The sequence below is a fragment of the Trachinotus anak genome, unplaced genomic scaffold (assembly GCF_046630095.1).
Source record: "Trachinotus anak isolate AG129_WGS33_773 ecotype Australia unplaced genomic scaffold, CSIRO_AGI_Tana_v1 ptg000016l, whole genome shotgun sequence".
Taxonomy (NCBI): Eukaryota; Metazoa; Chordata; class Actinopteri; order Carangiformes; family Carangidae; genus Trachinotus; species Trachinotus anak.
In genome coordinates, this window is record NW_027273867.1 from 16,977,746 (window position 1) to 17,005,608 (window position 27,863).

Here is a 27,863-nt window from a genome sequence, read left to right on the forward strand (position 1 = left end):
TACAAATGCACAAACATTTGTTTGTATTAAATACAAATGTTTGTATTAAAATACAAATGTATTTGTATTTAATGCAGATAAAAAAAAACTAACAAAATTATATTTCTTTGGGTGTATATTTTTGTTTCAGCTGACTGGAGGGGTGTGTTGTGTCTATGTTTGAATGACAGCAGCTGACAGGCTGAGCTCCAGCTGGGGAATAAGAGAAAAAGACAAACAGTTTGAGATAATAAAAAGGGTTTATTGGTCTATCCATTGCAGTTTGGAATTAAGTTAGTCTCTTTGGAGGAATATGCAGGGGAATCCAGCAGGGGAATGAAGAGGAATGTGCAGATTCCTATCAGGAGCAGGTGGCGGCACTGGTGCAGATATTCACTGGAGCGAGGAGAAAAACAGGTAAGGAAACGATCCACAACAATAACTCAATCACTAATCAGTTTTCAAATGACACAAGAGAGTTTCTGTAGCCTGAAGTGGAACAATCTGGCGGAGAGTGAGTGGAAGACCAGGGCTTTTCTACAGGGTTTGATGGGAGTTGGGTTGTAGGTGTGTCAGCCTGCCAGTGCTGCACCACGCCCCTCCTGGGGGAGGGAGACACCCACACACACACACACACGGAGGGGGAGACACAGGGAAAAAAAGAGCCAAGCACAGGAAAACACTGGGGAACAAGCTGAGCGCCATGACAGAAGTAACATTTGCAAATACATTTACATACTGTTTAAAAAAGCTACGTATAGATTGGACTGTTTGATGGCAAGATAAAGCAGTGAAAATATTCAAAACATAGAGTACACTTCAACTGATATTGGCCTTTTTCAGTGCCCATTTTTACATTTGTTTATTATTTTTTTCTGGCTCTTTTATGCCTTTATGTCAGATTCGAGCCGCAGGCCGCTGCAGTTCGGACTAAGCCTTAATGCTATGTGCTCTACCAGGTGAGCCACCAAGGCGCCCCTCTGTGGCTAAATTTTTAAAGTGGCTATGTCTTAGCCACTTAGTTTTTCTGTGGCCGGCCCCATCCACAGCTCACCTGGAGTCCTCCAGCTCATCACTGGTCATCCTCACCTTCATTATTGGGGGAGGGGGTCAAATAGGCAACATCATGATCACAGCAATCCACACTAGAAGGGATTATGTAAATTACACAAGGTAATAATTGTGTCTGTATTGATATTCATATTTGAAAAATACTATGGTAGTAAACAAATATTGTGAGCAAATACATGATGATACATGATACAGGAGTAGTGATTTCAATTGTCTTGTTTCTCCTTTAGATTTTATTCTTTGCTTACAATTTATTTTTTTTTTACTTTTTGCTACGTTTGTCTCATTTGCAGTTTTTGTCTCATGTATCATTTGGTTCTCTTGTTTACAGGGTTGGTTCTACATTTACAGTTTAGTTTTATCCTTTATAGGTTTCGTTTTACATTCTGACCCTAAACTACCTTGTATTATGCATTATATACAACTGAAACCCATACAGAGTCTTAACCTTAAGAAATAAATGAAGAGGCAAAATTTTATTCACCATAGAACATGAAGTTTATTCTGTGATTATTTTACGAAGCCATTTCATCATAGGTTTGAGGATAAAACTTAACATGAATATCATATTTCAAATACAGCTTTCACTGCTGATTTGGTATTGAATTTTCTGCAAATGATGATACTGTTGTGTTGATCTCTGGGTGGTGACAAGATGATAATTCTTTCACTGCAACTCACTGCAAAAAGATTACAAATTAATTAAATCACATTAAATTTGTTATGCATATTTCCAGTTTTTTATCACATGAATTCTATACTTTCTCAGTATTACAACAGTATCCAAGTAATACAGCTACAACAGTATTCAGAAAGGATTTCTTGTGTTTTCTACATGGTTTGACTAATGTTAGGTGTTTACTGCATCATGAGAACCCAAAAATGTTATGATAAATATACTATTTAAAGAAACAGTTCAGCCTGCATCCCACTCACCAGTCAGGGAAGTCTTGTGCAGAAAATGAGGCCATGTACTCCTGCATTGTTTCCTGTGAGAGGCGCATGGTGTCTCTGAGGGGGCGGTGGTGCTGGTGGTCACATGCGCCACACAACTTGTCCGCCCTGCTATCACTTACAGTTACAATGATCTCCTGGGTGCTGCTGTAAGACAGCCGGAAGTGTGACGCCTGCTCGATGACTGTGGTTTTCTCAATGAGGCTCACAGAGATATTATTTCTGGGCAGGCTGGGGAGAGTCACCTTTTTACCATTGACCTGTAAACAGCATTAGATACAATCATTGGACACAGTCGACAGCATCAAATAAGATAATTTGCTTTCTTGCAGAGAGTTTGATAAGAAGATCGATCCCCTGTTTATCTGTGTGTACAATATGACTTTCATATATGATTTTCTCACTGCTTCAATTTTTACACCAAGCTAAGCGAAAAGCCTCCTGACTCCACCTTCATATTTAATAAATATATTTGAGAGTGGCATCAATCTTCTGGTCTAACAATTGAAAAGAAGCCAAACTACTACCCACCCATGTCTCCTGTTTGTCAGTAACAGTGACAGCTAGGTCATTAAAGTAGATGTAAACAGCAACCACACTCTTCTCTCCAGACAGACTGCATTCTTTGAGCTTGGCCACAACCCTGAACCAGTCAGCAGCTGATTCGTCACAGTGTGTGATGATCTCGTAAGCTCCCATGACAGAGATAGTGCCGGTCATGCCAGTGAAAAGTGTAATGGCTCCTCCGGTCTCCAGCCGACACTGTTTGGGCTGGCAGCTGAGGGTACCGTTCTTCAGTTCTTGACATTTCTCAGTAGTACTGCATGAAAAATCCTCACACTGCATTTCACCAGATGTTGTACAGTTGCAGCGCTGCTGGCAGCTGTCAGATAGCACAGATTCCCCAATCTAAAGAAGAGTGGGAGTAAACAATTATCAGTTAAATATTATTTTAATATATGTTATCCTGGCCAGACAGGTTGACAAGAAGCATATTTTTTCTTTTCTTTCTCTTTCTTAGATATATTACACTAACAATGTGTATTAAAGAAAGAGAGAAATTGTGTGTGTCAGTGCTGACACTGATACACTGCACATAGACCTCTAAAAGGTTATGTTTGGTTTGTATAAACATCATGCATTGCTTGCACATGTACATCTATGTAAGATATGCCAATTGGTAACATATACTGTACATTTCTAGCATACCATACAGTGATTGAGTTTCCGAATTACCTTGGAAAGATGAGTGGGAGGTTAATCATCTATCACAGTGACCACATAATACATTTTTTTAATTATTATTATTAAAGAACAAACTATTTAACTCAGGAGTTTGTTGAAAACAAAAGCTAAAAGTTAAAGAGATTTCTTTTATCTCAGTGGGAGTTCCTGGTAAAGTAAAGGAGAAAAAAAATGAAAGTTAGACTTTTGTGGTGATCAGGAACATGTCTTCAAATGAATGCTAATGCTGCTCTGTGTCTGTTTGAAGTGTGAATGGGAAACTGTTTGTCTACTGTTGTGAAACCTGTAAGTCTTTGTCATTGCAACTTAGATATTCTGTTGATCTTGTTTTTCCAGCTTGTTATTGTTAAACACATTGCTTAACATGTGATGCAAATTCAACAGTAAATAATTAAGTGGACTGCATGTTCAGCTTGAATGCTTCCCAGTAGTATCTCAAGCTTTAAGATTCTGAAAAGAGTCCAGGTCACTGGCCGCCTGGAAAGCAGGTATCTGATCTAAAAACTTAAGGAAAGCACTGGAAACCTTCGAAACTAAGGACTGAGGGCTACTTCACCTTATAGGTACGCCCATTGTGGTAACAACTGCAATCCTCCAGAGCCACGCAGCCAGTCCCATTGAAGTAGTAGCCATCCTTACAGGCACAGCCCTCTGCACAAGTGGTGGGGCAGGTGATGGTGTCAGTGAGACCAGGGCATGGAGAGGCACAGGTTTCAGCACAGATCTGGTAGTGACTGTTTTCAGGACACTGAATAGCTACAAAAGAAAGCATATTAAGATGAATTGATGGAGCAATAGCGTAACACTGATACAACTAGACAGTATGTATATCTAAAAACTGGTGTAATCACAGGTGAACTGAATATATATCAGATAAAGGTAAAGGTAAAGATGCCGTATGGAGTTCGTTTGCAAACAAACAAATACAGTGTTTACACAAAATGCATTGTATTATGCATTTCTGCCCTTATTTAACATTTGCAAACATGATTTTTATTGTTTACAGTTGTGCATTGTTTACATCCATGTTCACTAGTTTGCGGTCCTTTTCATTGCCTTTGTTGCCTTACAGCACTTTACTGCCACCAACTGTCAGGCAGCGGAACACTGTGAAACCGCATACCAGCCGAGAAGATGAGGCTTCAAGTGATACTAATGGTAAAAAAAAATCCACACGGGGGGCAGCCTGGTAGTGGTAGTGGTTAGGGTGCATACCATGTGGGCACTAGTGCTGAGCAGATCATCCTTAGATGGACTCCTGGCTGGGCATACTCTTTACTACATGTTATTCCCCTACTCTCTTTGCTCTTTACTGTTCTATAAATTAAAGGCTTATAAATATTAATAATAATTAAAAAAAAATCAAATTTCATATGCAATTTCATTGCACCTTTAATATTCTTGGGTCCCTACAATGATAATGTGAGATAGAAAGTACTGGATGAAGAAATAAAAATCATTTAGCATCTGAGTTAAGTTCAGTAGAGGAACCATCATTCATCTCACAGACAAAATTGAAAAGCAATTAACAATGCTCACGGCAGAAATCAGGTGTCCTCCAGTTGTTGACCTTTACGCCAGTGGTCTGACAGTCAGTAATGTACGCTGAGATGCTTTGGCAGAGGACGTTGCGGTCTCCTTGAGACATACACACGTCATAGACACAATCTCTGTAGTAGTACTCAGGACTTAGTTGACTGTGGCATGCAGCAAAGGGACCATTAGGATTTGTGATTATTCCACAATCTTTCTCAAAGATTTCCTTTTGAGAGTTGTCACATTTGGGGCACTGGTCGCCTTTGCAGCCATCTTCGCATACCACACTTGAAATGGCCACTTTCCAGGCCGCTCCAAAGGTCTTTATGTCATTGGTCATTTTTCCATCAGGCAGCTCATACTCATCTGTCTTGTTATTAAAACTGCCACACAGACCACAGGTTTTGCCCATGTATTTTCCAGGAACAGTGACTTTGACTTTGTAGACCATGTCATAAGTCACTTTCAGGCCAAAATCAGTTGTGATAGCATAGTGAAAGCCTTCTTGGAAGACTTCCACTTGTCCGTCATTGAGGTTAAGTGGAATGGTTGTCAAGGCGCCATTCAGCTGGGGAACAAAAGAAAAATATTAGCTCTCTTAAGCTATTAATAGAAAATCAGGATTAAAATGAATGAACAGAGGGACAGCAAATTAATCAACAATCTCAAAACCATACTGCTAACCATGATTGATCCAAGTTGATTCTTTCGGAGAATTAGGGTGTGGCCATACACCTCTACAGCAACAAGCTTGGCAACAGACAAATTTGGTGTATCTGTCCTTGTCCACTTCTCATTCTCCACCACCACAGAGAAGTTTTTGAGACGCGAGCCTTCCAGATGGCACAGTGTAGCTGCAGTGTAGGTGCAGGTGCCTTGGAAGTCATAGTGATGGTTGTCAAAGTTTTTGTAATGTGGATCACCTGCGATTGTGCAGGTTGCATTTTCCAGTGGCTGACATGTTCGAACATTCTCGCTCAGCGTACAGTTCTCAAATGGCCCACAAGAGTATGGCTCGCAGTTCATCTAAAGTCAGAGACATTTTTAGAACTATAAAGGTAGAGAAAAATTTGTTAAGGAAGTGAAATGCAGTTGTGTAGAAATTGTACCGTGCCATTGCAGGTGCAGTACTCAAGACAGTCTGAAGACAGAAAACTCTCTCCCTTCCTGTAATATTTGTGTCTGTGCATGCATCCACATTGGTCAAAAGGCACACACTGGCGTCCACTGAGCAGGAAGCCGTCATTGCACACCCATGTTTCCTCACAGGGCCTCTTGCAACCAGTGGGAGGTAACCCGTTTTCACAGGTTGCATGGCAAACATTTCCACAGTGTTCATAGTGACTGTTGTCAGGATGATACATCTTCGATATAGGACAAAAGTCTTCTCTCCTCCACTGGGACACATTGACTCCTCTCTTTTGGCATTCTATAGTGTAACGGCGGAGATTGGAACACCAGTAGCCTTTCTTGCCATTATGAAGGCACACATCATACACACAATTCTTAAAAATGCTCTCAGGATTTATGATGGCATGGCATTCGTGGAAGGGGCCTGTGGGGCTTCGTAATAAACCACAGTACCTATCAGACTCATATTTCTCTTTCTGGGTGATGTCACAGCTGGGACATGCACTCTCGTTCTTGCAGCCATCATCACAGCCTGGGATTTCAGCAACCCTCCAACTTTCGCCTAGCTCTTCTGCAGATGATGCCTGCGTACCATTTTTCAACAGTAGGTCATCTTTAGGGCTGTGATTGTTATTGCCACACAGGCCACACATTGCATCAGCATATGTACTGGGGACTTTGACATGTACTGTTGAAAGCCAGTCATAGGAGACAATCAGCCCAAAGTCAGCCTTGACCTCAGCAAAGTCACCAATCTGGTAAACTGTTATATTGCCTTTGAGTTTGATGGGTATGTTTGTGATTTCTCCATTTACCTGAAAAACAAGATTGTTTAATTCAATATGGGACATATTATCGGAAGAGGTGACAACATCATTTATACTTTGATAAATTTACTACACTACATCTCACCAGGACTGAGCCTTTATGCTTTCTTGTGACAACAATGGAATTCCCATAAACTTTGACCTCCACTAACTTTGCACCAGAACCAACTTTTTTGACGTCATTTTGCACAAAAACTTCAAACTGTTGCAGGGAAGGATCTTTCGAGCAGACCCCAGCCAGCTGATACACACAGGTGCCGTGGAAGTTGTAATCATGCCCATCAAAGGTCTCAAAGTGAGGGCCAGCAGTCATGCTGCACTCTGTGTAGGCAAGAGGGTGACATCCAATAAGATGATCAACCACCTTGCACTCATACCCCTGCTTACAACCTGGTTTCTGACAATCAACCTTCTTGGTAATTTCGTTGCATGTGCACTTCTCGGTACAGAGGTCATCGGTGAAGAAAGAGGCTCTAGCTTCTACGTAGTGGCCTTTATACAAGCAGCCACACTGGGCCCTAGGGACACACTCTGTGCCACTAAGTAGGAAGCCCTCGTCACAGACACAGGCCTCCACACAGCTTTTGTTGCAATTTCTGGCAGCATCTGGATTTTCACAGGTGGCGGGGCAGGCATTCCCACAGAATTCATAATGGCTGTTCTCTGGGCATGAGGGTAGAGCTATTTCAGACAAAATTACAACATGTTACCATCACAGAATGAGGGTGAAACTGAAAAAAAGTTACGGCTGATATCTCAAACTCTTTTAAATGGAGTTACTCACGGCAATGGGCGAGGTTCCTCCAGTTATGAATTTTGACGCCGGCCCTTTGACAGGCATCAGCGTACACCTGTAAGGTGTTACACAGGAAATTCTTCATCCCCTCACCCATGCACACATCATACAAACAGATGTCATGAAAGACTTTGGGGTCAATGACAGCGTTACAGTCACTCAGTGGGCCATCCATGATCCGGGTAAGTAAGCCGCAGAAGATCTTCTCTGTTAGGCTGCCAAAAAAGCTGTTGTTATTACAGGTCTCACACTGACCCGAGCATTCATCTCGACACTGAGCATCTTCTGGGACATCAGGAACCCTCCAGCTCTTTCCAAAGGTAGTTACGTTACTGGTCTGTGACCCAGTAGGAGTCGCCATGTCGTCCTCCTTTTTGTTGTTGAAGTTGCCACACAAGCCACACACCTTTCCAGAAAAGCTACCTGGCACTGTGATGACAAGATACTCCTTCCAGTCATACTGCACAGTCAGGCCAAAATCTGTCTCCACAATGATAGACAGGCCGCTCTGGTATAGCTTCACCTTGCCATTGCCCAGGTTGATAGGGAGATTCCATAATGTGTAGTTCATCTAAAACAGATTCACAGTTGCTTTAGAATTAAATGACTGAATAATATTTCTTCACAGACTTCATGAATAATATAAGTAGTTGAGTTTGTTGAAAAACCTCACTCACCCTCACAAGGCCAAACTCTGATCGTACTATGACCATAGTGTACCCATAGACCTTAATGATAACCTTGCCGACAAATGTGACCTTTGAGCCAGTGCGTTTGTAATTCTGAGTATCAACCTCAAAAGCTGGAAGGTCTTCCCCAACATGGCAGTTCTTGACCATCATGTAGGTGCAGTTGCCCATGAAGTTGTAGTAGTTGCCATCAAATGTGCGGTAGTGAGGATCGCCCATGGCCCAGCAGGTACCTGCTGCTGTGACTGGTGGTTTTTTGACACATGTTGGGGAGTTTTCTTTCATCTGGCACACTTCATCTTTGGAACATTTCATTGTGGTGCAGTCATGTTTCTCTGACACAATGCAAAAGGAGGAAGGGGCACATGAAGCATTTACACTTTACTGTACAACACTATAATGCTATATTATGCTATGTCATGTTACTTTCTACTTTATTGTACTATGCTATGATATGCAATTGCTGTGCTGTGCCATCCTATGCTGTGCTGTACTGTGCCATTTTATGCTATGCTACACTACAATAGCCTGTATTTGCCTTGTTATGCTATGCTATCTTTAATTCAGTGTACAATTCTATACTATGCTATGCCATTCTATATTATACGGCGCTGTATAGTACTATACTATACTGTTACACAATGCCAGGCTATGTTATGCTATGCTATGCAGTGCTACAATACACTGTATTATACTATTCTATGATGTGGCTTACTATGGTACACCATGCTGAATTATACTAGACTATGTTACATTGTGTGATGTTATAGTATGCTTGATGATATATGCTGTTGTGTAATGTTGTACACTGTGCTGTGCTATATTTTGTGCTACACTTTATTGTGACTGATTCTGTTTACTTACCTGCTTGGTCAGAAGATGCAGGGGATCCATATCCATTAGCATAAGCAACACCAAAAGTGTAGACGCCAAATGGGGAGTTGGGGTGAGATATCTGATATAACTTGGTCCCAGTGCTGTAGTACATCTCAGCCCAGGAGAAGTCAGTCCCATCTACTTTTTGCCAGTTAAAGTTAGCAGAATGGGGCTTTGGATCAATTTTTATGGTATCCAGATCTTTGTTTTGAGCCACAACTATAACATTGTTGTAGAAATCACCCTGTCCCTGTAGGGAGTAAGAAGTGCTAAAATGATTTGTGGGCAGGATAGTAATCAGGAAGGGATCAAAATAATATTGTGTGTCCTCAGGACCCCCGTTGAATTCAAATAGGACCTGGATACCCTTCTCAGATGTCAGATATATAGCATGTGGCCAACGGGAGTAGAGCTCAAGAGTTTGCCCTGCAAACATGGAATAACTCTGGACCTTTCCATTAACATTCATGGTCATTTTGGTGGGCTGGGATGCTTGGATGAAAACACTGTCATGTAAATAGGTGAAGATTTTATGATAAGGCAGGGGTGCAATGATGAACTCTTTCCCCCAGCTGTTTACGGGAAGAAGCTGTTCATATACATGGTTGCAGGAGGTGTATTTCTGAACACAGCTATGTCCTGAGGAGACAGCAACAGGAAGGCGTGAGACTACTTTAGTGCCACTCAGGTTATCCTGACTCTGAATCTGAACAGTCTCAAATGCCTCTAACTTCATGGTCAACTTGCTTCCTCTCCTGTAAAATTTCCCTTGGAATTTTACTGAGCCCTGCAGGAAAATCTCAAGTGTGTTGGTCTCCTTGTGGTTGGTGATGGAAAATTCTTTAAAAGTCTCATTCTCAGAGCCAATAGGAGTGAATATGAGATACTCAGTCCCCCAGTCCTTAACTGGATAAACCATAGAGGTGTCTGCGGTGTATTGCTTGTAGTTGAGAGACATCACCGTGACATCCTGGCTAGCCTCAATCAGCACAGTCTGACGGGACTTTATACTGCCTTTCATCTCCACGCTGTCAGGCAGCTTGAAGGAAACACTCTTACCAGGATCAATGTCCTTCTCATAGACCTCACCCACAGCGGTCACTTTGACCTTGGTGCTGCCTTGTGAAGAGGGCAGAGCTGCAACCTCAACCAAGAAACGAGTATCCCTACCATCACCCTTAAGGTTTTGCATGAAAGATGTGGCAAACTCTCTTCCTGCCGGTGAAGCAGAACAGAACCCTGCAAAAATCACAAGGATGAAGAGTAGGACATGAAAAATCCAAAAGTCTAATATCATCACTTGGTCATTTGGATAGAAGAGAGACTCAGATCTTTTAGTTAAGTAATATCACTAATACTACAGTGTAGAGATACTGTTACAAGGTTATTTAATAATTAAAAAAAGTACTAGCATAGAAATATACTTTAACTATCATAAGTGAAAATACTCTGTATGCAGAATGGGAATATTACAGATTAAGTATGCTAATTTCAAGAAAATTCCTTTATTTTCAAACATTTTAGGCATATGTAGCAGTAATAATTTGCCTTCCTATGTTGACTTACCAGTCACCACTAAACCCAGCAGACAGCAGATCAGCCCTTTCATTGTTAAACCTAAAACAGTGCATACACATCACCAAAGTTAACCATCCACACATAGCCTGCACAGGTTATGGAGACAAAAATGCAGTTTTTTTATTCTAAAAGATTAAATATCTAGATTTAAAAAGAAATATATGAAATATGATCATTCAAAAAATCACAGTACAAGAAACAAGCTGCAATGTGTCTACTTTCCCCAAAACATATTCAGGGAAACAGACAGCACTCCAGTTGTTATAAAACTGACTGCAAAATCATTTTGGTGAATTTCATTTACAAGAAGCAGAGTAGTGATTCTTAGTACAACTTCACTGAGAAGCTGGACGTAGCATTCATAGACTGAGAAATCCTTTTTTTTTTTCGCAAGACACCTTCATCAGCATATCATCAGGTTTTAGAAATACTGCAATAAACCACATTTTGGGATTGCGATAAAGTATTGCATTGCTACAACTAAAGTCACTGTAAGCTGTTAAGGACAGATTTACTATTTAAAGATTTGATTGGTTTGATTTGATCTTTGATCCTTCAGCCAACTTAAAAAATGTCTTTAAAAGATATAATTATAATATTTGCAAAAAAATCTTACCTGAACCAGAAAACCTGGGATCTGGATAAATGGCATCTCGACTGATGCCCTTTTATTTGTCTCAGTGATGCAGAGAGAGCCAATCAGGGAGAAGGTGTCACACCACCTGCATAGATGCCAAGTCACCAACCTACTAATCACATGGCAGAATTTTCTCTTTGCATGAGTTCATTTTTTGCTTGTCAGGTGAAAAAAAAAAAAAAATTTGTCAGGACCTTGTTTAAGGCTTGATGGCAGCTGCAAAGTATGTATTAAGTTTCTGACCTGACAGTGAATTTAATGCATGTTAAATGTGTAATACCATACTTATATTTATCATAGGGTGTGTAATGAATACAAGCACCGGGTGATTTTATTGAATCCTGCTGATGGCATTTCTCCAAATATTTAATATTTAAAATTTCAATGTAGTCTGAAGGCTAAGTCAGAAAACTGTAGAGGCCTCTATTGTCCAAGGACCACAGGTACAAATGAAAATATCTAACAAAATAAAACTTTGGTTACGGTGAAGCAACACTTAGGATATAAATTCAATGAATCACTGTCTGACAGCTGCTGATTGTATTTTGTGATAACTCTACATACATTAAGGGTGGCGAATGGTCATATCTGCGATCACACCCCTACAACCACCTTAAACAAATACTGAGGTACACTTATTCTTAATGGTGAAATAAAATGATAATATACATCTCAAACAAAGCCGGGAAAAGGTAGAGATTCAATCAATCAACACCTCTTCAACAGCACAATGCAGACAGCAGAAATAATCGTGTGAGAAGTGTTTGAATTCTGGGGAGTGAAAAACAATTAAAGTGATTCAGTGATTTTTAAGGAAAATGTGTCCTTCATTCCATTCACATGCAGCAAGTCAAAACAGCATGAGACATTCAGTACTTTTGCTGACTGTTAACCATCCTTTGATAACGGGAGGCACACTCAGCCGGTTTTTGAAAACAGGAATTGAGGGAGTTTACCAAAAGATCTGCTAAGTTTCGGGAAAAAATCAGAAATGTTTTGATAAACATGCCAGTCTGTGCTGATTTCTCCAGTGACCAAAGACTTTAAGACTGACTTTTGGAGGTTGTAGGAATAGTTTTGCACACTTCACACGCAGATATCACTAAAGTTCAAACTCATTTTGTGTTTATCTTATCCCTCCCTACACACACACGCAACGCCATTTCCCTTACCCCTTCCACCCCCACTTCCAAGCATTTCATGCCCACAGACTCACTCCCCTTGCCCACTGCCCATATAAGCTTGTTGCTGATCCACTCACAATACTTGCTGGAGAGAAATCTGCCTGTTCAAAAGTCAATTCCCACCACATCACCGAACAGCTATGGCTTCAACTGGAGGCCTCAGAGGATTTTGGATGGTTGCACTGCTGACTCTTTATGGTGCAAATCTGGGAGGTAATTTCTTCTTGATTCTTTGAGTATTTATATTTGACATACAATTCCAATTACAGTGCTGTTAACCTCTGTCTTGCTTTATGTTTGATTTCCACAGAAACCCAAAGAAACTCTCTCAATGAGCCTGACGTCCCTTTCCCACCCGCCTGTCCCACGGCTCACAACCTTGCTGCCATTTGCCATCAGGGTGAGGGTCGACCCAGATACCCGCCCAGCTTCTTCCCAGGCTCTGGTGCTAGTCACTTCCGCCGTCGTGGAAACGCCATCAACCGTCTGGAGTCATGGTACAGTTTGTGCTGCAGTGGACAAGTGGCACAGCAGAGCCACCAGATCCTCTGCTGCGCCCAGCAAGCTGTGAGTCTCTGACTGTGTTTGGGTTTGTTTTGGGGATGAACAAATACACACAGTGGGTAGTTTTAAATAATTTTGTTAGCTTTTGGGATTAGAGTCCTTTCCATAAAAACATAGATCAAATGTATAATTTTCCCTCATGCCTTTTTCCTCATGTCTTTGTGATTTTACTTTTAAGAAACAAACAAAAAATACTGTTGTGTTATTATTAATATTTCAGATGATAGTTCATTGTTAGATCAGATTCAAGAAAATTGTTTAGTAAATATAAAGATTTTAATATAAATATGAACAAATTTAACAAAAGTTGTGATACAAAAACTGAATTTATGGTCTTATAGATAATTTGTGGAAAATAAGAAGAACCTGGTGCCTCAGGTTCTTAAAGAAAAAGCATCCGTAGAGAGGCAGACAAAAAGAAAATGATAATTAAAGTGACGTTTTTTCTACACAGAAAGGCAAAGTAGCTTACTGCACCTATGTAGAAAGCAATAGATTTAACTGAGTGAAATGTGCTTTTCTCTAGCTGAGGAGAAGCACAGCATTGTGACATTAGTATCTTTTGTTTACAGTGGAAACAAGCTCTGTCTCAGTTCTGTGTGGAAGAATATGCCACCATGACTGCAGCATATGAGTGCTGTGAGGACAGAGGAGACGCACGGTGGACCTGCTTTGACAGCGAGCTGCCAAACCCAAACTACAGCCCAACACCAGGCTACACTGCACCCCAAGTCCCTGAGGAGCCGGGATTCACCTTCAATGCAAATGCTTGCTAAAGGTGAAAAAGGAAGCAACCTGAAAATACAGATAGTGTAAAGCTAAATGAACACAGCAGTTTGGTAAAACTATCTATAGGTGCTTAAATAAGGATTTCGCCAACTTTGAGGTGGGAGATAAAGTGAATGTGTATAGAAAAATTTGGACACGAATAAAACTTCATCAGTCAAATATGGAAGCTAATGCTGAGCGAATGCTTTCTATGATTTTTTCCAGTCTTTGTCTCAGAAGCTCAGAGGAGGACAGGATTTTCCGGTTTGGTTTCTGTTGTGTAAGGATGATATAAGCACAGCACAGTTTTTATTTTGTCAGCTCTATATTTTATTCCAGCTTTGGCACAACAACAGAAAACACATTAGCAATTGCATTTCCAAATGTTCACTTTTTTCTGACATGTAGTTTTCTTTGTTAGCAAAATTTAATAAATAAATAAATAAATAAATAAAGATAAACAAGTTCTCACATGCTTTTTTTCCTCTAAACAATTGTGGATCTGCAATTACAGTATTGCACTTTGTCAACATACCATCAACCAAGAGTCAAGACTAAACCAATTCATCATGGTGTGCAGATTCATTTTGTATAAGAAGCCAGAAAAACAACATGTATGTGAAACTATGGGCCTGTATTCACAATATTAGGAATAAAATATATGCTTTATTTGGAAGTAATTCGTGGTATGACCGATATTAGCCTGCTTATTACATAATTACACGTTGTGCGCTATTAGATGGGTCCCCATCTCCAGTAAGCAGACCTGAGATCATGGATGTATTATAAGACTGTATGTATGTATGTAATGTATTATATATTATAAGGTCTTTTCATACATCCATGCCTGAGATCCAGAGGTGAACCTATCCCCCTCCCTTTATTCCACAACCTCTGTGTGTGAGACCTTCTCTCTGCACAAAATAGAGGGCCTCCACCCTCTACACAGTGACATGATATGATTGGCTTGAAGTGCAAATGAGCGATAGAAATGAAAAGAAATGAAAGTTAACAAATATTCTGTTGTTTTGTTTTTTAGTTTTTTAGTTTTTTTTAGTTTAGTTTAGTTTGTTTTGCCAGTGCTCCTGCCGCCCTCCCACAAGGTGCCGTCCTGGGTGGCAGATCGTATCACCCATATCAGTACAGTCTATGTTTGAAACAAGTTATGCACTAAAGATATCACACATGGGTCACTGTTGCATGTAAAAGTTGGGTGTGTGACATTTACAGATCAAATTCTAAGTGAACCTGAATAGCAATGTGTGGTAAAAGTCACAAATAACCAACAATGTTTGACTTCTTTTCCCAGTCACACTGTGTTCAGGCAGCCAAAACATTTTACTGTGTGCAAAGACATGAGTGTCCAGAGGCTGCATTTATACAGGCACTGCTTTGCAGTGGTGGAATGTAATCAAGCACATTTAATGCACAACTATAATTTGTATAATAACATTTGTGGTACTTTTCGTGAGCACTCCATACATTTCCTTAACATATAAGGAAGATATGGTGCATTTTACTCCAATGCATTTACTTTACAGGTACTAGTTTTTTTTAAGTTTAAGATTTGAAATACATATGATGAACTGAGCCAGTGTACAGTGGAGAATTGGTACTGTTTTAATAAATATTTGGGGGTCACACCAAATATTGATTTGATTTAATTTGTTTCTCTTTACTTCACTTTTCATCGCATTATTTTTGAAAGAATCCTCTCCTTACTTTAAGACTTTTGCACAGTATTGATATTTCATTGTTAAATCAATGTCATTTCAAATGTGAAATAGTCTTTATTACAAATGAATGAAAATTAAGGTAATATTAATATTCTTTTGTTTGTTTTATTGTGGTATAATATTTTAAATGTAATAAACAAATTATGTATATTTGTTTCTATTTTGGGGTGGGTGGAGTACACAATAAAAAAGTTCTTAGTTGTCCATTTTTGGGTGGTGTTGATTTGAAGAAAATGGTTTTATTGTGACATTGTTTTTTATTGTGAAATAAATTTTCACCGGAAGTGCTAGGCTTGCTCTGGTTAGCTTAGCAGAACACAAAATTGCTGCTTCCGCACTGCTTCCTTGTTTATTAGTTTAGGGAAAAATAGCGCCTTTAGAAGAGAAAAAGTTCGTGCTTTTCTACCCAGGGGACTGCGAGAACTTCTTCACAAGGTTTTCGAGTGAGTTTACTGTTTGTTCATTTTGTTTTTGGTCAGTTATTAGTGTGAGTGGCTTGGTTTATGTTCAAAAGTTAAAGCAAAGTTAGCAGCTAGTCTACTCGCCTCTATTGCGTTAATGTCGCAATCCATACGTCCCGGCAGCTTTTGTGGTAGCGTGTTACAACATGTACTGCTCTTATAATTCAGTACTACTTCCCTAAAGTACATTCCTCAATACACAGTTAATATCCAGATCATCTCCATCAGCAGAGTAAGCCAACGTGGCTGTTGTCAATATTTGTGGCATGAAGTCATCAAGAGTGTGTGTGGTTTTTTTTTTTGTTTTTTTTGTAAATGAGCTGCTTTTTCTCCACACAGGTCCCCACCTACTCTCCCTGAGCTGCTCTGTCCGAGGAAGCTGACGAGGAGAGACTCAGGATCTGAGCTTCAACACAAACAAGTCTGAATTCAGTTACTGCTCTGAATGGCCACAGCTGCAGAGGAGCCTCCAGGGCTGCAGGGCCACACTGGCAGTAAGTGCTATGTTATTATACACCACCTGTTTGAAGGGATCAAAAGTTGGTTTTAGTCACTGACTTAGGTGATATAGACCAGTGTTGGAAATTACATTTACTTAAGTACAAATGCTGCTCCACTACATTTTAGAGGGAAATATTTTACTCCACTGTTTTTATCTGAGAACTGTTACAAGTTACTTCCGATTAAGAAAATCTTATAAAACAGGATGTTTTGTTATAAATTAACCTACACAACATTATATAAATATAAAGCAGAAATTATTAGTTGACAAATAGATTAGTTGATTGGCCGACAAGTGCTAGTATAAAACTGATTAACCAGTAATAATATTTTATATAAAATAGCCAAACATTACATGGTTCCAGCTTCTCAAAAGTGAGGATTTGCTGCTTTTCCTTGGCTTGAATTCTAGTCAACTGAATCAAGTTTGACTATTGCTCAAAACAAGAAATTTTGAAAGTTGATCAATCGAGAAAACAATCAGCCATAAAAAAATAATCAGTAATTACAATCCTACATAAAATACTTACTCAACCAGCTGCAATAGTAAAATGCTTTACACATCAATTTAATAGTAATAATCTAATGTTATAACAGTCACAGGAAATGTTTTTCCTGCATTGAGTACATTTACTTGTGACTCATAAAGTATATTTTGCTGATTATGCTTACATGCTATTATTTATGTAGTACTGTCAGTGCTAGAGTTTTACTTGTAATGGAGTTTTTTTTTTTACAGTGAAGTATTTGTTCTTTTACTAGAGTAAAGGATTTGGATACTGGATTTGGATAGAGAAGTGTTGACTGAAGTTAAGGATCATTTTGGAGGATTTGGTTTACATACATTTGGAGGACTCAAAATACTGTAAATTGTAGAGGAAACTGTTTTGTATTTTTTTTTTATATAGAGAATGTTGACATTGAACCTAATGTATCTACAAACTATTTACATTCAGGATTTTTGTTTGGATATAGAATCAATGTAATGTGTGATCCATGCCTTTTCAAAGTAAGTTATGTGTAAAGTTTGGACATTTAAACCACTTTTTAGTAATCCAGTGATTTAGCACTACAAAATAAATTTTGCCCCATATTCAATAATAAGACTATTTAACTGTGAGTGCTGGCATTTTCTTCATCTTGTTGACTCAGCCACAACCGTGCACCTGATACACTCAGGATTTGTGCTGCCACTGCTTTCTTACTTTAATACTTATAGCATACTTATCTAATTCCTCCCATTGCTCACAAAGACCTGCAGAGTCAGTTCTGGAGGAGACTGTCTTCTCTCAGAGGTAATGACTGAGGTGCGTCTGCATGCTTGTGGCAGAGCTCGGTTGCACTCTCTGTTTACATCATGAGGGAATTATGCAATCTGTGTTGTTTGATGTTAATGCACACAGTATAAGTATTGCATTTATTTGATTAACTAATTTCCTTTCCTCCCTGTGTATTTCTTGTATAACCTATGATTTCTCTCTTTTCTGACTCCAGATTCAACTGGTACTCGAAAAAATGCTTCTCCAGAGGTAAGAAATGACTGATTTGTGTGGAGGAAATGCATTTTTCACCTCTTGGTCAGTTAGCAAACACATATTGCGTTCATCTTGAACAGTTTGGAATTTACAAATATTTAGCTGACACATCCTCTTTTTCTTCCCCTTTGAAACATATTGCTTCAAACCTGCAATTAATTATTTTCCTCTTGTAATTCTCCGTTCTGTCATGTTTCTACTGACAGGGTCCAAGCACTACCATGACTCAGGCCATGAAAAAAACTATTGGCCATCGCGGAATTGATCCTACTGGGGAGACCACATACAAGAAGGTGGAAGATCACCTTATCATTGGCTGACACACATTTATATTCACTCACAGTTATTTTCATTATCTGTTGATCAACCCATTATTTTCTCAAGTAATGGCTTTATCTTTAAAATGTCAGAAAATAGGGAAAAATGTCATCATGACCAATATATACATGCTAGTTTTCTCTTTCCTCCAGACAACTTCATCAGCCCTGAAAGGAGCTATCCAGTTAGGCATCACACACACGGTAGGCAGCTTAAGCCAAAAACCTGAGAGAGACGTGCTGTTGCAGGATTTTGAAGTGGTGGAAAGCATCTTCTTCCCCAAGTGAGTCTTTTAGATTATGAAGTAAGGATATGTTAAATGGATGTTTAAAGGCACACTTTATTTCTTGTATCAGGATGTTTGGTGTGTCCCCCATTAATACTCCTTTACATAATCTGTTATCTTGTGACTCTTCTGTCTTTTACTGGCAGTGAGGGCAGCAATCTGACTCCAGCGCACCACTATGGAGACTTCAGGTTCAAGACATACGCTCCCATCGCCTTTCGCTACTTCAGGGAAATGTTTGGCATCCGGCCTGATGACTACATGGTATTCTTGTTTACTCAGCATTTGTTGTACTCATTAATGTGGAAAAAGCAAGCAGAATAGTAAAGCTCAGAGGGAAGGGAAAGAGCTGTGAACTCCGTAAGAGGTAAAGAGTGATTGAGGAAGTGAAAAGAGTGAAACTAGAGAAGTGTTGACACAATAGAGGTGGAGCTGTTGATGATGTGAGGACACAGCTGACTGTTGATTTTCCTGTTTCTAACACTTTAAGTCTGTCTTGTAGCCTGGTTTAGTTGTCACGTGTCTTAACACTGTGCTCTGGTCTGGTTACAGTGTTCTCTGTGTAATGAGCCGCTGATTGAGCTGTCAAACTCTGGGGCCAGTGGATCTCTGTTCTACGTCTCAAGTGATGATGAGTACATCATTAAGACAGTGCAACACAAAGAGGCAGAATTTCTGCAGAAACTGCTCCCAGGATACTTTATGGTAAGATCTCATGAGAGGCTACAAGTGCGAGATAGTATCTGCAGAATAAATGTGCATGTGACTGTTCAACCCAGTAAAACTATGGACTGGCTCCTGATCATTATCCTCTTGTCCATTTATCCATCAAATGCCAAACCTTGCATACCATTGATGCTGTTACAAACTTAGAAAGTAGTATTGATTAGTGGATTAGTTAATCAACTGAAAATTAATCTACAATTATTATGATAATAAAAATGTCAAACATTTACTCATTCTGGTTTCTCAAATTTCAGGATTTGATGCTTTGTGTTGGCATATAAATGACAGTAAACCAAATACCTTTGGGTTTTGACTTACGGTTGGGCTAAATAAGAACTTTGAATTTGTCACCATGGGCTCTAGGAATTTAAAATGGGCATTTTTCATTATTTTCTGTCATATTGGAGACAAAATGATAACTTAGGAAAATAACATCTAACAATTTTTGTTGGCCATTTTTTAATTACCGTAATATTCTCTCAAGCCAGTGATAGTGCTACATCATTTGCCTAATGTTTACAATGTTTACATTAGGCAAATGATGATGACACTGTTTGGTTTTAATTTGACCAAAACTGGGGAGATTATGGATTTTACAGTCACCATGTGTTTGCATTTTCAAAACTAACAGACTTGAGGTCTACAAGTTGATGTAAAAATAAGCAAAACATAGTTGTTACTGACTGCATCATTGTAAGGGACATGTTTACTTATGGCTTAAAATGTGTACTTATTTATTCCTTTCACTTATAATTTATTCATTTTTGTTTAATACTGTTTTCAATACTTTACCTTCCTTCTCTGTCCTCCTCTAGAACCTGAACCAGAACAAGCGGACCTTATTACCTAAGTTTTATGGACTCTACTGTGTCCAGGCAGGGGGTAAAAACATCCGTATCGCAGTCATGAACAATCTGCTCCCGAGTGCTGTACGAATGCACCTCAAGTATGATCTAAAGGGCTCCACCTATAAGCGACGAGCCTCAGCTAAAGAGAGGGAAAAGTCTGTGCCCACATACAAGGACCTGGATTTCATGCAGTACATGCCTGAGGGGCTGTTACTGGAGGGGGACAAGTACAGTGGCGTTTGCAAGACCATCCAGAGAGACTGTCTGGTGAGAGCTATAGGAAAATGCCTTTCTAAACAGGAGGCTACAAGCATGATATTGTTGAATCAACTTTAGATAAAAAAAAACATCCACACTTTTTCAGTTCAAGTTCAACTATAATTCAATCTCTGGTCTCACACTACTTGTGCTGCTTTATTTCCATTCAGCTCCTGCAGAGTTTCAAGATTATGGACTACAGCCTTCTGGTGGGAATCCACAATGTAGATCAGGCCTGTCGAGAGCAGGTAAGGGAAGAGGCTGTAGCAGGCGCCATGGACCAGAGGAGACCACAAGGCCAGAAGTCCCTGTACAGCACTGCTATAGAGGCCATTCAGGCAGAGGCAGGGAGCATGGGACCACTGGACACAGAGGACAAGTGAGTGACAGGGCCTCTGAAGCCATAGAACGGTCAAGTGAGAGGCACCTTGCTTTTAACAATTTCTCTCATCACAATGGAGTGTTTACTGAGACGAATGAAAGAGCACTAGATGACATTTCTCGTTCTATTTTTCAGAACTGGAGGAATACCCGCACGCAACTCAAAAGGCGAGAGGCTGCTGGTGTACATTGGTATCATTGACATTCTGCAGTCCTATAGGTAAACAGTACATATGTGTTATATATTTACACACTACTCCTTTAGTCAGTGACACTTAAACAGTGCCTACAAAACACAAACAGTAAAAGCAGCATAATAGCAGTGCAGCAGCCACTTCAGCCCTCCAGCTGAGTCTACACAGGATGCATTCAAGCACAATATAAATGTAGTTTACACACATTTTGGCATCGATGAACCATGCGCCTAGTCCAGTGGCTGTTCTTTGCTGTTAAAATAACAAAACTGATATGGACACGCCCTTAATGCAGTTTGGCAACGCGCTTTAACCCGTTTGCTTTTGAATGTTAAAATAGAGGCCTAAATCTTAAAATAACTACAACAAAAGTGAAGCATATTAGAAAGAGGCAAGGGTGATGGAGGTGGAGGGTGGTGCTGCAGCAGCAAATGGCGGTGGCATGGGAGTATTAGCAGAGTAGAGAGGAGTGTCAGTTGATAATGGTTGCACTGTACACCTGCATGAATATGATTGGATGTTGCTAGTTAGCTGGTGATTGTGAAGCAGTGCAAATGCGACTTTTGTGCTGCCCAAGCTAACACCAAACTCCATATGTTCTATAAATGCAAGAATGATCAAATTTGAAGTGGATGTCAGTTTAATGTTTCTGCTTTCAGTGTGTTTTGTGAACCCAAATATGTTTGATCATGTTACTTCTGTAAATAATTTATGCTTCATGTGTTGATTTTCAGATTAGTAAAGAAGCTTGAACACTCATGGAAAGCTCTGGTTCATGATGGGGTAACATACAGCTACTAGCCTCACTTATTTGTATTTTACATCAAAAAATACAGACACTAACTCGTAATCCTTCCTTTTTTTCAGGATACTGTATCAGTACACAGACCAAGTTTTTATGCAGAACGATTTCAGAAGTTCATGTGCAATACAGTCTTCAGAAAGATTGCATGTACGTATATATGTGGATGAGCATGAATGCATAATGTCAGTCTCACTTCATGGACTCTTAAGTGACACATCTCTCTCTTTTATCTAGTGAAGACCTCCCCATCTAAGAAGCGCCGTCCAGTGGCCCATGGTCCTTTGAGAAAAGCACCTGGCTCTGGACCTCTTCTGTCGACCCAAACCAGCAGCAACAACCAGCAGCCTTTACTCCAACACCAAGTCAGCTCTGAGACCAGAGAAGACACTGAAGGAGACAACGGTAAGAACAGGGAAAAGGAGAATAGAGAGGGTTCAAGTGTGGTATGGGAAAGAAATGACATTTACTGATAACCGCAGAGATGCAGAGTTTTGCTGCATGTACCAGCATGTGAATTGCTTCTTTCACAACACAGTATTGACAGTTTTTCTGCCGGTTGCACATAGTTATGCAGTCAGGTCGTCCTGACCTCCTCCCAAAGACCGTACCACCCAGCAACACCGTTGGCAACGCTGCTGAAACTCCTGTCTCCTCTTCCTCCTTGGGAAACCCTGGATTCACCCCCACAAGTCAGCCTGTGACTCACTCTCAGGACACCCTCATGTCAGTGGGAGTGGAATTAAACAACACCTCAAGCAAAGACCAGGAGCAGAGCACCCCCAAGAGGTAAGAGGGAGGGGCACACATGAAGATTAGTGTTTTAATGAGAAATCCTCTGCAGTAAATGGATTTAGAAATGAGTTGAGTTCTGACATAGATTCATTCAGATTCTACTGTATTTTCTTACAATATGCTGGTGTTACAAGACATCTGAATTTACTGTCTAATAACAGACCTAACATGACACTGCCATACTTTACTGAAATGCAGTCAAGTACATCAAGCCTCTGAGAAATAGTTTGTAGTGCCATTGAATTGTATTATGTTATACTAAGAGGTGTTTCTAATATTTTGTGCAGTCATTAAATTCTCTCAGTTGCCAGTTTATTAGGTTTACCTATCTAAAACTAATGGCTAGTCTGACCTCATTGATATAAATTGAGTGGACAAAATATTATAAAGAAATTTACTATATTAGTAAAGTTGTACTTATTTCATTCAGTGATGGCTATTTGCGGACCTTAACTTTTCAAATGATAAGCACAGATGTTTAAGGAAAATTGCTACATAAATGTAGTATTTTGCAAAGGTTGCCTTTTTTACCACTATACTGTCACTTGTCCGTTTTTACACTTATTCAAACCCATGCAAATGAAAATGTTCAACTTACATTTTGTAAATTTTGGCCTTATTCACATAAGTGCATTTCCGAAAGACATCTAAATCTAAATGAAAATACAACTCATCATGGTCAACAAGGAGCCAGTGTTTCAACTTTCTGAAATCTAAAATTTTCAGTTTCGATAACTTTGCCTGAAGTTGAGCCTCAGACAGACTGTCTTTTCAGGCTATTTACAGGTTTCTATTTGCTGGACCTAACCACAACCATCTATAATTGAAGTGTAACTATTTCACTGGTAGACATGTTGTAGGTGGTACGCAGATAGGGAGTCAAGATTATATGAAAAAGACAAAAATGTCTCTTAACCATTTCTTAACAAAATGTATATTCAGTTGACCCAGCATATCACACTAAATACAAGTTCAATTCACTTCTTCTTTCTTGTTTTCAGAGCTCAGTTTGGGACTCTTGAAGAAAATCTTGGTGCTGAGGATGTAATCTCCCTCAGTGACATAGTTCCTAGCGCAAGCAAATGTTCTGTAAGTTGATTTTTCTCAAATTTCTCAGGTTTTTCTGTCTCCTCTGACTTCTGCTGAGTAGTTCTCTAACCAGGTTCATTGCTTTTGGTTTACAGGTGTAGATGCTGGAAAGAGAACAGGACTCAAATGAACCTGAAACAAACTTGGAGGATGTTATGCACATGGATGAAATGTTACAACCCCCTTGCTGTGATTTGAGGTACCAAAATTGGAAAAGTTTATCAGTGAGATAAAGTGGGGTATTAAATGCTTTTTTGTTATTACCTTTGCACTTGGATTTCCAAATCTCAACATGGTATGAGCGTGTTAGTGGGCGGCTGCGTTCTGACACTAGTAATTGCAGGTACATTAATGCTCTGGGTAGAGAACACTATTATTCATCTCATAGGAATGCTTGAATGCACAACCAAGGATTATTCTTGGCACTGATGTGCTCAGCTAAGCCAGCGTTTGGTGTAGGGTGTTAACATGAGGACTTTTATTTCAGAACAAAACTTCTTAATTTAAGATTAATTCTTTCAAATTCATTAACTAGTTTTTGGAGTTAATCCCTCTTTTGTATTTACCACATTGCTGTAGCGCATCCTCATGCGCACTTGGCTCTGTAAGTGTCAGATGTCTGGAATACTGTTCCTGAAATGCTTTTTTTTTTTTTTAATTATTATTATTTTTTGGGGCTTTTTAATGCCTTTATTAGATAGGACAGTGAGAGAGTGACAGGAAAGTTGGGGGGAGAGAGAGAGAGAGAGAGACATACAGCAAAGGGCTACGGGTCGGATTCAAACCCCGGGCCGCTGCGGTTAGGACTAAGCCTTAATGGTACGCGCTCTACCAGGTGGGCCACCAAGGCAACCCTGTTCCTGCTATATGTTTGACCTAGACACTTAAACACAAAACTATATTATCTGGATTGGGAACACAGTTTTAAATAAAAGGGTTTATTTTTTAAAGAAATGACTGTATTCAAACATGGTAGTCTGCAGTTTTTTAAGTTTACTCTAAATGAAAATCATGCTGGAAAGAGGATGTGATTTCTTTTTAACCATCCTTTCTAATGGACCTGTGCTTCTGTGTAGACTGTGAATCCTGACTGTCACCTTTTGTGTTCAGGTCAAAGGATTATTTTAAAACGATTTGTTGTGTTTTTTTTAATGCTTATACACTGGACGATCTGATATCAGGTTCAGGTTTAGTGTGTAGACTTGGGACCAAATGTGACCAATGGACTGATCCTTAAAGTACCACAACAAACAGTGACCTGGGGCCTGTCTCATGAAATACTGAGTTAGCCGTCTAAGTTTAAAGTGAACCTAGTCTTTTCAGTGTAACTAATGCCACTTGACCAAACTTGCAAGGAGCAGTTTATAGGAGAAACATAGTAATATAATAACCTAAGTGCCAAAGAGCACAGAGGAACTTCATTACAAACTCTTACAATCACTTTGTTTTCCATTATAATTTATAGTATTGTAAATAGTATCAATAGTAAATGTTTGTAGTATAACCTGCGTCCCACCCTGGTAACAAATAGCAAGGCTGAGCATAGCTAGGCAGTACTTAACAAAGTTTACTGTTGCTTGTCCGTTGCGCCATTTTTTTTTTTGTTTTTTTAACTTTAAAACATTTGTTTTATTTCCAGTTTCAATAATTATTTTGGTCCAGTGTAGTCCTATGTATCTTATGTATCATATTTACTGCTAATCACTACAGCCCTAGAGAACACTGAATGATTTTGTACATATAAAGATAACAACCCTGTCATATATACTCAGGTGCCAGTTTATTAGGTACCAAACTATTGCAGTTTAATGCAACAGACCTGCAATAAATCCTACCTTCATGAAGGTTATAATGTTCAGTTTTTGTTAAAACAGTTTGAGAGAGGTGGTGAGTCAACTACACGATCATTTTAGAGGCTGTAGTTTGTGGTGTTGTTGAACTGTATTATGTTATGTTCCTGACAGTTGTCTATTATTTAGTCTACCCCATTTATATCAATGAGGGTAGACTAAATAACATAATATCTATTTGTAGTTAGACCTAAATAGTTTTTAGCTAGGTGCACCAAATAAACTAGCAACTGAGTGTATATTACGTTACGCATCAATGACAGCTCCACCAGCAGCAGTTTCAGACCTGCACACATGCTGATGTGCACCATGTGCAGGCAAAGTGTGTGTGTGTGTGTGTGTGTGTGTGTGTGTGTGTTAGCTGTTATATTTTACATTTTAACATCACAAAAAGTCTTGTAAATTAGAACATATATTGTAGGACACAGTAGAAAGATTTGCTTGAGCATTATTGTCTATTCTCCGTCCTCGTCTTATTTATTTGTTCAGAAATCTAGGGTGGGATGTGCAGTCTAAAACAAAATTAGAAAGGTAGATTGGTAAGTCTTTTGACTTTGCTATTTGAACTAAACTTGGGTGGTTTCACATTTTTGTATTGACACTTTTCCACTATTTGCTGTAGTCTGCTGCTAAAAGTGAAAAAAAACGTAATATGGATTACACAAATTCTAGTGATGTATTACCTATCTATTGAAGCCTATATTTTTTCACATTGATTTATGATTTTATTTTTAGTATTTGATCATGATGTATTCTGTTCCTACTTTTTTATTAATTTAGTATTTCCTAAACATTACTCATTTTGATAAGTTATATTAATTTTAATGTTAATATAACCTTTGTTGCTGCCTTTTACCCACAGGAATAAGCAGTTTCACCCTATTTCTTATCAAATTCACTATTGGTAAAAAATAGTTGATGTTGCATGTGATTGGCTTATGATCAAAAACTGTGACTGTGTGTCATGTGCACAAGCTTGTGGCTGGACCGGTAAACCCAGGATTAACAGATTGAGTGTTGTGAGATGAGTCATCCAAAATCATCAGTGTTAAGTGTAGTGTGTCTGACAACTTAAAGAGAGATTTTTGAGACAGGTCCCAGGTATGGTACGTTTTGTTTTTCACCAGGAAAATATGGTGATGGCTGCCTGATATGTGAAAGTAAGTGAGACAAAATAGTTTGTGTGCTTTTTTTGTAAACTAAAACTGTAGAAATAGTATTGGTGGGTCGATGCAAGTTAGTTTTAGCACTCAAAATGTCTATGCAGTGTTTTAATTTGATGTGATGGTTAGGTAACTCTGAATTTAACTAACCATGTGTATGTGTGAATGAATAGACTGTGCAATACATTAAGTGAATTGACAATTTTCCAACCAAGATAACATGAACAAACTTCACTTTCCCGACATTGAAAATGAAATTGTGCCTTTTGTTTAAAAACTCCAAAGCAGTTAAACATGCAGCCTATGAACCAAACATGTAAATAGTTATATTTATTATAGTATTTATTACTGTATGCATTTCTCTGGTTTCCACAATGTTTGTTATGGTAATGATGGATTGAAAATGTGCCTTTCTTTAGCACAACAACCCTTTGGCACACAACTATTAAAGTGTGAAAACTTTAATGATTTTGTTTTTATCATAACCTCTAAATCATCCTGTATTTTTTCTGTATGTACTTTAACTCATCTTAACTTACTTTTGAATATATAGTATTTATTACTGTATGTTTTTCTCTGGTTTCCAAACTGTCTGTTAAAGGTGATGATGGATTGAAAATGTTCCTTTCTTTAGCACAACAAACCTGTACCTATGGCATGCAATTTTTAAAGTGTACAAACTCTGTCATGATTTTTTTTTATGATCATAACAACTGTTAAATCAGCCTGTGTTCTTTTCTGTATACTTTAATTTGTCTTAATTTGCTTTTGAACTGTGTACAATAAGTGTGTGCACATCTGTATACAAGAACAGAACAATGCCTTTTCACAGATTATGAATTTACAAGTTTCCTTTATCTTGCTCTTTTGGGGGTGTCATGTTTTTCTACACTTGTACCTGAAGTTATTAAAGAAAAAAAAACCCATGTTGCTTTTCCATTCCATTAGACAGATTCAACTTTTTATGTCTTTAAGAGTATTTGGTGATATGACAATACATAGTGTAAGCATCAGATATTTCCGCTGTCAATAATGAGATAACTATCCCTTTTATATTTCTTGGTGTACTACACCTTTGCAATCTT

At 39.0% G+C, this 27,863-nt stretch overlaps 3 protein-coding genes across 4 annotated transcripts; 2 read left to right on the plus strand and 1 right to left on the minus strand.

Annotated features, from left to right (window-relative positions):
* Nucleotides 1-1,524: 1,524 nt before the first annotated feature.
* LOC139634436 (IgGFc-binding protein-like) lies at nucleotides 1,525-10,852 on the minus strand. The gene is made up of 12 exons (XM_071500887.1): nucleotides 10,671-10,852; nucleotides 9,093-10,343; nucleotides 8,217-8,563; nucleotides 7,528-8,110; nucleotides 6,829-7,424; nucleotides 5,895-6,731; nucleotides 5,470-5,811; nucleotides 4,789-5,353; nucleotides 3,806-4,005; nucleotides 2,536-2,913; nucleotides 1,987-2,264; nucleotides 1,525-1,730 (listed from the first exon to the last, which is right to left on the minus strand). Exons 1-12 carry the CDS (start codon nucleotides 10,711-10,713, stop codon nucleotides 1,718-1,720), a joined length of 5,433 nt encoding a protein of 1,810 aa, XP_071356988.1. The 5' UTR covers nucleotides 10,714-10,852; the 3' UTR covers nucleotides 1,525-1,717.
* Nucleotides 10,853-12,551: 1,699 nt separating this feature from the next.
* Nucleotides 12,552-14,299, plus strand: ecm1a (extracellular matrix protein 1a). Its single transcript, XM_071500480.1, has 3 exons — nucleotides 12,552-12,716; nucleotides 12,814-13,070; nucleotides 13,640-14,299. Exons 1-3 carry the CDS (start codon nucleotides 12,644-12,646, stop codon nucleotides 13,841-13,843), a joined length of 534 nt encoding a protein of 177 aa, XP_071356581.1. The 5' UTR covers nucleotides 12,552-12,643; the 3' UTR covers nucleotides 13,844-14,299.
* A 1,577-nt stretch (nucleotides 14,300-15,876) lies between these two features.
* On the plus strand, nucleotides 15,877-27,704 carry LOC139634164 (phosphatidylinositol 4-phosphate 5-kinase type-1 alpha-like). 2 transcript variants are annotated; one of them, XM_071500475.1, is made up of 16 exons: nucleotides 15,877-16,014; nucleotides 16,372-16,526; nucleotides 18,028-18,062; nucleotides 18,275-18,361; nucleotides 18,539-18,669; nucleotides 18,819-18,936; nucleotides 19,225-19,377; nucleotides 20,214-20,513; nucleotides 20,675-20,883; nucleotides 21,022-21,105; nucleotides 21,814-21,862; nucleotides 21,947-22,031; nucleotides 22,119-22,286; nucleotides 22,451-22,670; nucleotides 23,678-23,765; nucleotides 23,861-27,704. In XM_071500475.1, the coding sequence occupies exons 2-16, from the start codon at nucleotides 16,478-16,480 to the stop codon at nucleotides 23,864-23,866; spliced, it is 1,782 nt and encodes a 593-aa protein (XP_071356576.1). In that variant the 5' UTR covers nucleotides 15,877-16,014; nucleotides 16,372-16,477; the 3' UTR covers nucleotides 23,867-27,704. The 2 variants fall into 2 exon arrangements, with proteins under 2 accessions (XP_071356576.1, XP_071356577.1); XM_071500476.1 differs by lacking the exon at nucleotides 15,877-16,014 and adding an exon at nucleotides 16,125-16,264.
* The last annotated feature ends 159 nt before the right edge of the window (nucleotides 27,705-27,863 follow it).